Source organism: Rousettus aegyptiacus, unplaced genomic scaffold, assembly GCF_014176215.1.
Source record: "Rousettus aegyptiacus isolate mRouAeg1 unplaced genomic scaffold, mRouAeg1.p scaffold_m13_p_8, whole genome shotgun sequence".
Lineage (NCBI taxonomy): Eukaryota > Metazoa > Chordata > Mammalia > Chiroptera > Pteropodidae > Rousettus > Rousettus aegyptiacus.
Window position 1 is genome coordinate 82,006,012 of NW_023416311.1, and position 12,664 is coordinate 82,018,675.

The following is a 12,664-nucleotide window of genomic DNA, read 5'->3' on the forward strand; positions in this document are numbered from 1 at the left end:
TACCATTTCTGTCAATTGTCTTTAAGCTTTCATATTTACAATGAGAATGAGGGCTTTTAAAAAGGCAATTTTCTGCTTGATCATCAACCTGTGTTTCTAGCATGACAAGAAATGAAATGCTGTATTACTTATAGAAAGAAAACTTTTTGTGTTTTTACATCTGTTTTTGTACCATGAATAGTCAACACTAGTTCAGAGCTGGTATTAGAGCACCCTACTTTCAGAAGGCGGGTCCTAATTGCTGCCTTTCTGGCATCAGGGTACGTAGCAGCAGTGAGGAATCTTTTTAATCTAAGATGACTTTCTACCAGCTATTTTGGCTTGGAGGGCTGGTTGGGGGTGGGGGAAGATTCACTTGGGTATCTTGTTTTATCCAGGGGAAATATAAGCAGGGGTCACTGGCAGGGCAGTAAAAGTGGGGAGAATAGTTTAGTGATTGATTTTCTCATCAGAATACTTGGGAGTTTGGAGCACAGCATACGAATCAATGTGTTCAGTTAAATATGTGTATGTGTCAAATCAGATATATTCTCATACTTTGGTGTTAATCTTCTGATGTATTAAAAGCACCTTTTTAGAAGATATACAAATTTGAAAGAAAAATAAGATTTCTGTCGAATTCATTTCTCTGTAACTTGGAGAATTTAATAGCAGATTATGTGTTTCTAGCGTGGTGAGTCACTGTTCTCTGGGACCCAGTAAGAAAATCACTGGGCAAGGAGAAGGAAGGAGCAACTGGGAAAGACATTTATTTTGTTTACTATAGAATTTTGCCTATTCTCTTTGAAAATATTATAAATTGGCTATTCATTGTTTGGCTTTGAATTTTTGCATATGTGGCAAATGAAAGGCTTCGTTTGTCCTGTCATTTATTGTCTATTGTGTATGAAGTACACCTGTGTTATAGAGTCTTTCTCTCCTCATGACAACCCTCTGAAGTCGGTAGGTATTTCTCTTTTATAGCTACCAAGAGGCTGAGTTGGGATTTTGACCCCATCAAGTCTGCCTTACCCCATTGTTCACGTTCTTTTGTTAGTCCCTCACTGTCTTCAAGGTGGAGTGGGTCTCTTTTGATGGAAATGGGTAAGTGCTGTAAACTCTTTTGTTTTGGTTTTAGTTTATCAGTTGGAAGTTATAAATGCGTGTCTCGATGGAGAAGGTTAGATTAGGCAGGCTTGGTAGGAAATGGGTTAGTGTGGTAGCAGTCACCAAAGTATACCAGAGGGCTTGTCTGTTTAGGTTGACTTTATCTGCTGGAAGAATTTTTGAGTCTAGACAATTTAAAATAAAAATTTAAATGTGAATCTACTTCTTAGTTCCAATCCTGAAATTCAACATAACCTTGTGTAAGTTACGTAAGCTGTTTAGATGTATTTCTCTAACTATAAAAAGGATGTTTTCGGTTTGTCAGAAAGCCATGAGAAGAGCATTTGTGTCATTGACGCATGCACAACACCTATCTTAAAGTCTGTCCGTGTTCTTAAGAATAGAGTTCACCGATTCAGCTCCAAATACAGCAAACCGTTTTGGTATTGTACTTTGGAGAAAGGCACTGCCAATTCACCTAAGCAGGAATGAAATGCTTTGTATTTCTTTCCCTGATCTTTTTGTTGTCTGTCTTTACAACTCTTTTAGGGCTTTAATAATCTTTTCTATGGTCCTTAAATCAACTCTAGAAGAATTCTTGATTACTTGTTGCACTTGATATAGTTTAGTAGCCTCCTTGGGAATATTTCAAGAATAAGCTGACCCTTTCCTTCCGCAGATACAATAAGAAAGTCTCACCTTCTTTAATTTTTCTACTTTAAAGGTCTTGTCCTTTGGCTTAGCTACTTACCTCTCATGGTTATATCCTAGTTGATATGATTTCTAATAACTTAACCCACCCCCATAATCTGAACTTTAAACATTCTGTTCTCTAATCACCATCCTCATGGAAATAGTTCCTTTTAATAACTAGCAATTTCCAAGTTGTTAAATCTAATAGTCTTGATCTTAATTATCAGCAGCATTTTAAAAACATTTTTAAATGTTATACTTAAAAATAATTTTAGACTCACATAGAGATTGCAAAAATAGTTCAGAGTTCCCATGTTCCCTTTCTGCAGCTTCTCCCGAGAATAACATCTTATATAACTATGGTAAAATTATCAGTATTATTAACTAAGATACCTTATTCATATTTCACCAGTTTTTACATAGTCTTTTTTTTCTGATGTGCATAATTCTATGAAATTTATCACATGTATTGATTCGTGTAACCATTAGCACAATCAAGATTCAGAACTCTTCATTACCCTTAAGAAACTCCTTCATTCTATCTCTTTATAGTCACACCCTTCCCCAGACCCTAACTCTTGGCAACCGACTGATCCATTCTCATTCTCTATTACTATACTTTTGTTAAGTATGTTATATAAATGGATTCACACAGTATATATCCTTTTGAAATTGGCTTTTTAAAAAACTCAGAGTTATGTTCTTGAGAGCTGTCCAAGTTTTGTTGCATGCATCAGTAGTTTTATATATATATATATATATATATATATATATATATATATATATATATATAGTTGAGTAGTATTCCATTGTATGGATATATCACAGTTTATCCATTTGTTGAGGGACATCTTGGCTCTTTCCAGTTTTTAACTATTAACAAGTAAAGCTTTATGAAAAGTGTCTACAGGTTTTTGGGTGAACATAAATTTTCATTTTTGTAGGGTAGATAACCAGTAGTGAGATTGCTGGGTCTTTTGGTAATGTAGATTGAAATTTATAAGAAATTGCTAAACTGTTTTCCAGAGTGGCTATACCATTTTGCATTCTCATCAGCAATGTAAAGTGGTCCAGTTTTTCTGCATCTTCACCAGCACTAGTATTTATTTTAGCCATTCTAATAGGTATATAGCGATATCTCAATATTTAATTTGTTTTTCTCTAATGGCTTCTGATGTTGAACATTTTTGCATGTGCTTGTTTACTATCTATGTATTCTCTTTGGTGAAGTATAGGTTCAAGTCTTGCTCATTTTGTAATTTTTTTTTTTTTTTACTGTGGAATTTAGAAAGATTTTTGTATGTTCTGGACACATAAAGTCTTTTGTTAAATATGTGATTTGCAAGTATTTTTTCTCCAGTCTGTAGCCTGTCTTTTCATTCTCTTAAAAGTACCTTTTGAGAGCATAAGTTTTTAATTTTGATGAACAAAGTTTTTTTTTTTTTAAATAGATGAGAAAATTTTTTCCCAGAGAAGTATTTGTCCCAGGTCCTACACCTAGTAAATAACAAGGCTGAGATTTGAAACTGGGATGAATCAAGTTTGTTGATGTTTTTTCTTTTATAGATTGTTGTGTTTAAGAGTTCTTCACCTAAGCCTATTACAAAGTCTTTTTTCTGTTCTAAAAGTTTTATAGTTTTCTGTGTTCTACTTATGTCTGTGATTCATTTTGTATAAAGTTTTATATAAAGTATGAGGTTTAGGTTGAGGTTCACTTTTTTGTAGGTATGTATAGATGACCAGTTGTCCCAGCATCACTTGCTAAAAAGCTTTTCTTTCTTCACTGAGTTGTCCGTACCTTTGTTTGTTTGTTTTTTAAAAGGTAGTTGGCTGTACTTGTGTAGATCTATTTCTAGACTCTGTTCTTATTCCATTGATATATGTATCTTTTCTACCCGACATACCACACCTTGATTTCTATAGTTAAAGATATAAATTGAGTAGTAAAACATATTGAGTAGCTTAAAATTGTATTAGTAAAAATATATATTGAGTAAAAATATATATTGAGTAGCTTAAAATTGAGTGGATGAATGGGGGAAAAATAAAGTATAAACACATTTTTCTCAAAAAATTCAGGAAGTATGACTCTTCCAACTTCATTATTTTTAAAAATTATATTAGCTGTCTAGTTCCCTTGCTTTTCCACATGAATTTTAGAATTAATGTGTCTACGAACAATCAGGCCAGAATTTTGAGAATAAGAATTACATTAAAGTTGTAGATCAGTTTGGAGAGAATTGACATCTTTACCTTGTTAAATCCTCCAATCCATGTCTTTATTTAGGTCTTTGATTTCTTTCATCAGTGTTTTATAGTTTTCAGTACACAAATCCTGTACATACTATGTTAGGTTTATACCTAAGTATTTCAGTGTTTTGAACCTACTGTAAATGGTATCGTGCTTTTAATTTTGGTTTCCACTTGTTTATTGCTGCTATAGAAATATGATTGATTTTTGTGTGTTGACCTTAAATCCTGTCACCTTCTACACACACTTGGGTGGTCTAGGAGTTTTCAGATAGATTCCTTGGGATTTTCTGTATCTTCCTAATTTTAGTTTTATCTTACTGGCTGCTCTTTGTCCTTCTCCTCTGAAGTTCTTTTTCTTCCTCATGATCTCTTAATATTAATATTGGAGTGTTCCAGGAATCACTTCTTGGGTTCCCTTTGCTCTTCAGTGTAGACTCACTCCTTGGCGATCGCATTCAGTGTCATGACTCTTAATACCACTCCTATGCCATATTTCTATCTTTAGCCTGGACCTCTCCCTCAATGGACTTTACATCCAACTGCCTAGTTGACATCTCTTCTAACAGGCACCTCAGACTTGAGGAATGCAAGTCTGAACTCTTGAATCTGTCCCTTGCCCCTATTCAGTCTCCAGTTTTCCCCATCTCAGTTAATGCAGCTTTAAACTTCTGGTCTCTCAAATGGAAAACCTCAGGATCATTGTTGATTCTTTTCTCACACTCATATCCAATATATCCATCAGAAATACTATTGACTCTACTTTCAAAATAAATTCAGAATTTGACCTATGCCATATCTATGGTCCCTCCTTACTTCAAACTAGTGCCTTGTACAGAGTAGTAGGAAGTAAGTTAATTGTTGAACTAAATTGAATGATCGCTTCTTTATTAAAGAAATTGTACTGAGGAGTTTGAGATCTTAGTTTGTCTAGTTGAATAATAATGATTAATTTTCAGTTTTTTAAAACTCTGCCTCTATTAAAGATTAATGTTAATGAAATGTACTCAGATAAGCATTCCATTTAACACTAGAGTACATTATGTTTAAGGTAACTGCTCTCAATTGTTTACAACAAAAGAAGTATAGTCATGCTTTAAGTAATACAAGAATGCAGTAGTCCAGGTATTCCTTCGGTTACGTTATACTCATGACCATTCCTTCTCTATTTTTGGCTTTTGTTTTTTGGAGTAATTCAGTAATTATTTTTGTTTCTGTTTTATTCCTTCTGTTTCCCAAACTACATTTTACCTTGGACCCCCATGTGCCCTAATGCACATACAATCATGCATTAATGGGACAGGGTAATTTCACAGGTTCTCTTGAATAGTCACCAGAGTTCACTCTCTCAAATATAAGCAAAAGGAAAAGAAATAAGGCATTGGCATATTCTTTTTACGGTCTTATTAAAAATTCTTATATTTTAGGTATTCACTTTAGACAACTTGTATTTTTAAAATTGACTCTTTCCTACTTGGAATTTTCCCCTTTGGTAAATAAACAAAGGGAGGTTTTCAAATGACCTAATAGAAAAGGTAGACTAAATAAATACACACCTCATATCTTTTTAGCCTAGGAGTCTAGTCAGGTGGCAAAAACAATAATAGACCCATGATTCTACAGGTTAGCGTATACCTTTGGATTCTTTAGGTTTCCAGTCTCCACCTACATTCTCCCCTTTTTGTTCAGGCATTAGAAAAAAAGTGTGATCCCTGAGATAATTCATAAGTGGATATCATCTTCTTTGTTCAGTGGAGTCTTTTGGTCTGCCAGTGGGGTCTTTTTGTCTGCCAGGCCATTGAGGTATAGTACCTAACCTCTCAGCAAATCTCAAGGAACCTGACAGTTTTGTATCAGAATTTCTCTCTCTTGCCTACTGCTCTTAACCTTGAATTAGTGTGTTCCCTCAATGATTTGCTACTGTGGACTCTGAAGTGGCCCATCCGTCTCTTCTGGGCATCTGAAGTGGTTTATATCTGTATGATGGAATGCTGTACTGCAATAAAAAGGGACAAAATATATCCATCTATACTACACCATTGGTGAACCTAGTAACATTATTAACATCTTGCGGAGGCATTTGTGTAGTTTTCACTATTAGAGGAGTTCCCTTCACACGGTGGACCAATCACCACCTCCTGAAATGCTCTGGACTTTGCCTCAAGGACATTACTCTCTTCCGGCCTTCCGTCAGCCCACCAAGTCTGCTCCGTGGATCTTCTTCCTCTGCTCATCCCTTCAGTGTTGCTATTGCCAAGTCCCACATCCTCCACTTCTTTTCACTTGGTAGCTGTTCCGCACAATTTCTTTTTCCTCTGTGGCTTCAGAGGTTCTTTATGTCCTCAAATCACTCTGTCTGCCAGACCCCTTCTGCTGAGATGCTGACTTTGATGACCACCAGCTTTTTGTATATCACCACTTTAGAACCTCACCAGCTCTCCTCTTTTGAACCCTCATAGCTCTTTGTACTTCTGTTTAGTCTCTGTTATAATTAGGCACTGTGCGTTATTCAACTTTGTATTCCTGATAGCACCTAGCAAAATTTTTTGCACAATAGTTTCACTCAGTATTTGCCCACTCGAATATTTCTATTTTAAGAAAATGGACTAATTACATTTGTATATGATTTTATTTTGTTTCCCTCCTATTCTAAAAAATGCCCACAAACATTTTTTTTCTAAATCTAAGAATAATTTCTAACATAGTTTTTGTGGTCAAAGGAAAAAAATCAACTTAATAGATATGCCTGTTAAAAACATTTTTCAATATATTTGGGCCTATTTAGTATGAATTTTTTTCTGAGAATAAGGACATAAACCTACCAAGTTTTAGACACTAATCAATCATACATGGATTTAATTTCTGTACTAGATATCTTTTTCTTACTCCAAAAAAAAGAAATGCTCTGAAAAATTAAAGCAGTTCAGAAATATGCAATGTAGACACCGAAAGTGTCCAATATTATATATAGAGTTCTTACAAGTAAAATGAATTATAGAAGTGGTTGTTCTTTGTAAAAAAAAAAGAAAAAAAAGGATAAATTTGCTTATTGAGTTCGAGTACAGTTATTGGTTGAAAGCTAATCATTTAGTTATTGTATTGAGCAGGCAACAACTAAAACTACAGCCCTAAGTATTCACCTCCATGGGGTGTGCTACGTGCAAAAGGCTTTTGCTGCAGCCACAGTATTTGTATTGTAGGTTTGGACACATCACTCCATTTGTCTGAATGCAAAGAATTCAGTGAATCAGAAGATAGTCTGAATTCAGATATGAGAAGTGATAGAGGGGTCAGTTAGAAAAGTCAGCTCTATTGATTTTTTTTTTTTTTTTAATGTAGCATTTACTAGAAGTATGGCTTTAGGAACCTTGTGAGCCTCTTAAAGATGTCTGATGAGTTTACCACTATTGGTAAATTGGCTTACACACAAAAAAATAAACTTTGGCTCATGTGTTCAGGGTCTAAATACAAACCAGGAAGATAAATAAAAGAACTAGGAATGCACTTCTTTTTATTTGGCCCTTGGAGCTTGAACAGATTTGATGTTTGTAGTAAATACACTTAGGCAGGGTGGCAGAGTCTCGTTTGTCATTCAGCCTTTCAGACTTTATGGAGTAAATGAGAACTATAAGCGGTTGTCAAGTCTTGTTTCACAGAAAGAATACTTGAACATAAAGCACATTAGCTTAGCTATGGTATTACTGCTGGGAGAATGAGTCACTTAGTGAGAACTTTCTGTACTTGAGTAAATCTTGAAGCAGACCTCAAGTTGAGGGTTTCTGCTCACCTGTATCTCTTTTACAAAGTAGTACTTGTTAGTATGCTGCAGTATTAATCAGTTTGCCAAGTTCAGTGAAGTAAAGAAGAACTGAATCCTTAAAATTCACCCTTAGGTAAAAGTGGGACATTTTAGGAGGTCAGTGTGAGTCATGATCTTTAGGGAAAACATTGCTGATGAAAACAGACAGCTGTCTTTCAGGTGCTTTCAAGTGCTTTTGTGCTTGAGTCCATTGTCCATCTTTACTTAAGAAACTTGGTTTAAGTTCAGACTCCTTTTCACAGTACCAGAAACGATTGGCTAAAGCTCTGTTTAGATACTCTGATAAGTTAGCCAGTGACCGGACCTGTCTAAAGGTGATGGTAATATAGAGACAAAATGAGGAATGACAAAATGCTGTTTTCCTTTTGGAAGCAAAATCTGTGACAAGTTGGTTTAGTGTTGAAAACCCCGTGATGGAATGAGAAACAAGAGCATGAGATGGGATTTTTTTTTTTTCTTCTAAAATGCATTTAGTGTATTTGGGAAGAAACAAAGGGAAAAAGATACTCTTGATTAAATTGGTTAAGAGTGGACTTGGAAGTGTTTCCTGCAGAAAAAAAATCTTTGCCCGAAACTGTAATCTTTCTAACTTCTGTTGCATGCATTGCTGCATTTCCTTTTTACATGTGCTCTTATTTATTTTCATGGCAAATGTATTTTTAAACACAGCCTCTGGGATAATTACTGCCATTAATCAGTTTTGATATTTCCTTTTTAATGATATTTTCATTTATTCCTTTTGCTAGCTGGATTGCCTTTTGCAATTCTTACTTCAAGGCATACCCCCTTCCAACGAGGATTATTCTGTAATGATGAGTCCATCCAGTACCCTTACAAAGAAGACACCATACCTTATGCGTTATTAGGTGGAATAATCATTCCATTCAGTATTATCGTTGTAAGTTAAATCCATTTTTTCCAAATTTATCACTTTTGAGCAGTTGGCTTAATTTTTGTGTTAATCTGTTAATGATTGAATGCGTAACCCTCTATAACAATGTATGTTTTTTAATGGAAGGTGTTATTTGATCAAGATAATTTCACCTATTTCAGGTGGGGCCAAAAGAATAACAATGTATTACTGAATATGTATAGGTTTTATGCTGATCTTTTCAAGTCACTGTGAGTTTTAGATCCCTAAATTACAATGGTTTCAGTAATCATGCAATAGATGAATGTTCCTGTCACTGTTTCTAGCATACTTTATATCTAGGATGTTATTTTATAGTTTATTGAATCTATGTATATGTACCTATTTTCTAGTTACTAAATTCTGGAAAAGAACAATTGCTAACTAATGTTAAGACTTCATTTAATCCATGTTTACTCTAAAGAATTTTTAGATAATACTAAAAACGGGAGAGACCAGCCAAAGTTCTATATATAAATAGCAGTGAACACGAAAGAACTTTTACTGGTACTGAAACCCAATATTTACTACTATTCTCTAGGATTTCAGGTGGGCATGCTTAGAGAATTTGCTCTAGGGAAGACATCAAGCGATTGACCCACAAATTCCATAAGTTAGATTAGTTTTATATACCATAACTTGTAACTTTAGAAGCAAGATTTATTTTAGTTAAAAGCAGAAAATGTGGTCCAGGAGATAGGTCAACAAGATAATGGCATATATGTCTGGTCGGTTTATTAAAGAAAAAAAAGACAATTCTTAATTTAGAAATTTAATGTCTTATTTAAAAATGATCACAGCTCCTTATTAGCACTGAAAGTTAATCAGCTCATAAGTTATGGTACATAATTAGTAAAAGAAAACCTCTGATATACAAATGTTTGCTTCACGAGGCTATGAGCTCCTTGAAGGAAGGGACGGTGCCTTGTTCATCTCGGTATCCTCGCTGCCTTCCACGGAGCCTGGCAAGTCCTAGGTGCTGGGATGAAGCTGGAGTAGTGATGCATTAATGTTGGTGACTCTCCTACAGCATGGTGACGTTTTAAGAAATCAGTAGATGCCTTTAATCTGAACAAATCTTTACATCGAATTTTTACTAGTAAAAGAAAGAGAGGCAAGCCTATGATTCTTCCATTAAGAATGGAGTAAGAGTAAGGTCTTTTTTTTTTAAGTATGTATGTTTCTGAGAAATTACTTTTTAAATATCATTTTTTTAAGTAGGACTCTACGTTGCAGATTGTAGCTGATTTCAGACAGGATGCAAGTACTCAAACACTGCTGCAGATGTACTTGTCTTTCAATTCTAATTTTCTTTGTGTCTCAGTAAAAAGGATGCTATACAAGCAAAACGACAGGAATTCACTGCAAACGAGAGGCCCGCAACAGAGGGCCGACTGCCAGGCACCATGCAGCCTGCACGGCAAGTGCAGGGTCCGACTGGCCACTCAGTTAGCAAAAACTCGGTTTCTATTTTGTTGACTTGGAACTTTTTACTGTTCCAGCCTCACCTGTGTGAAAGTTATCTTTATATTTAATAAAACAGCAAGTAAGTTGAGTGTAGGTTTCTTAAAAAAGAACAGACTATTTAAAAGTGCCATAAAGTACTATTTTCATATTAACCATATCAACAAAGACAAACCTGCTTAGGGCAGTGGTTTTATGTAGTAATTTAAAATAATTTTAGTTTATTCGGTAACTCAGCTTCTTTTAGGCAGGACTTGGTTAGATTTTTATATGTTTAACTTTATTTACTAGAAAGTAAATCATTTCTTTAAAAAACTTTTTAGTTATGATTCAGACTTCATACCAACTCTTTGATCTAAGTTGCAAATGAGCCACAAATACATGAGTGAAGGAGCCTAGTAGAGAACCAGAATTAAGGTAGTTTCTCAGAAGCCAAGGGAGAATTTCAATGAGGAGTAGTCAGCAATGTCAAAGATTACTAATGTTAAGGTAAATGAGGGTTGATAAAAATCTGTTCAATCTTATGAGACTGTTTTGGCTTTTGAGAGAGATTCAGTAGAATATAGGGAATAAAGGTAGGTAGAGATATTTAGGAAGGAGTGGAAGTGTGTCAGTGATTTTAGACTATTCTTTTGGGAAGGTAGCCTTGAATGGAAGACGCATAACTATAGGGACGGTGTAGAGATGTATAAAATCATCTTGGTTGGTGGAGATATAAAAGAGATGGAGAGAAAATACTGTGGTGCATAGGTTTTAAATGATTTAATCACACTGATTTAGATAACTATTAGCTTCAAGCTTCACAAGTATTATATTTTACCCCCTCAAACATTATCTTTAGTTCTTTAATAATTTATCCGGTCTTTAAAATCTGAGTAAGCAATGCATGACAGGTCATCTCAGCTCTAAGATTAGGCCACAGTTAGCTTAAGTGCTGACTTCATCAAAGACTAAGGATTGGCATAAATGGCTCGAAGGGATAAAATATGAAAATGAAACAAAAATATGGCTGCCACATGTAGGTGAAATGCACAGACATATCCCAACATTTAATTTAGAAGAATTGATTTAGAACTTCTCTCGTTTATTTCTCTCAATAAAGATGGAGCATATAATCCAAAATGATGTACATTGACCTAGCATTTGTCAGCTTGAGTCCTCCTACCCTTCTCCGGTATTAAGGGTTAAGTTTCAGCTACCACTACTTTTAATCTGTGCCCAGGGCTCTGATTGCTCCTAGTGAGCTGATTTTTCTGTCAAGAACCAGAGTTTGACTGATCCTATACAACCATCACTGTGACTAGGGAGACTCAAAAAAATCAATACCCGTTTTTGGAAAATAGTTGCTTGTTCATGCAAGAACAGTTGACAGCCGAGATGCGGAAGATTCAACTGCTCCAATTGTGGCTGATTAATACACTTGCTATCGATTTTAAATGATCAAAGATCAATTTCATAACAGAGCATTAGAGAAACTCTTTTTTGCTGCTGATCTATCAAGGCAGTTTCTGGAACACAGCAGCCTGAGGAGATAGTGTATACATCAATGCAAAGCCACGGGAGGCAGTCTGGGAGAACCCTACCCAGAGTTGCACAGGTATGGCATCCCCAGAAGTGCGTGTGGTTTTCTTCTCCTGTGAGACCTGGTCTGATTCAGTTATTTGCATTAAGGACCATAATGAGTAATATATTTCTCTGAAAAGCTAAGGGTGTTTATTTTTGCTCAAGAGGCAGCATCTTTAATTAAAATTTATTGACCACCTATTCTGTTTTAGGTCACTGTAGTGGTCCTAACTTTCTAGTCAACAACCAAAAATTCATTCTTGCTTTTGTAGATGTCGTAATGTAGTCATCAAAGTTATAACATTCTAATTATGGAATTTTAGGAGCCATCCAGCCAGATGAGGAAAGAATTTATGGTATCAGGTTCTTGAAATCCTTTTCAGAAGGTAACCATTTATTCACCTATGGTAAGGCACACCCTAAAAACAGTTAATCCTCACTAAATGGAAATATCCGAATGCTTTGTAAAATTGTCTATGTAAATTGAACAATTTTTATGTAAAATGAAGCAACAAAACTAGTATGTATCTTAAGCGAAACTTTGTGACATATCCACCCTCAACATAAATTAGCAAGCAGACTTGTTTAAGTGTTTATTTTGGTCTTAGGTAGCTAGAGTGTACCTTATTTTATTAGCAAACATAGTTTTTTTTTAATATATATATATATATAATGTGCCATTCAGTATTGTTTTAATTTCTCAGGTTATTGGTCTGTGAAGTCCTCAAGTATTTGGAAACCTTTTTATGCCTTTAAACTCAGTACACTGTTGTGTGCTCATACACACATTGTTCCTGAATCTGGGAAGGCTTTAACTCCAATTTTACAGAAGTCAGTGAAAAAATAGAGAGAAAAGAGTCACTTGAAATGTTTTCTAA

General features: G+C 35.0%; 1 protein-coding gene across 4 annotated transcripts in view; it reads left to right on the forward strand.

The window, feature by feature from the left end:
• Window positions 1-12,664, forward strand: part of PLPP1 (phospholipid phosphatase 1) — a 68,180-nt gene that overhangs the window by 36,374 nt on the left and 19,142 nt on the right. For 2 of the 4 annotated variants that reach the window (XM_036225437.1, XM_036225438.1), the window contains exons 2-3: window positions 8,596-8,747; window positions 11,725-11,820. The exons of 1 other annotated variant lie outside the window; for it this stretch is intronic. In XM_036225437.1, the coding sequence (XP_036081330.1) occupies window positions 8,596-8,747; window positions 11,725-11,820 (248 nt within the window). The remainder of the gene's footprint in view (window positions 1-8,595; window positions 8,748-11,724; window positions 11,821-12,664) is intronic. One more of the 4 variants, XM_016142334.2, reaches the window with a different exon arrangement.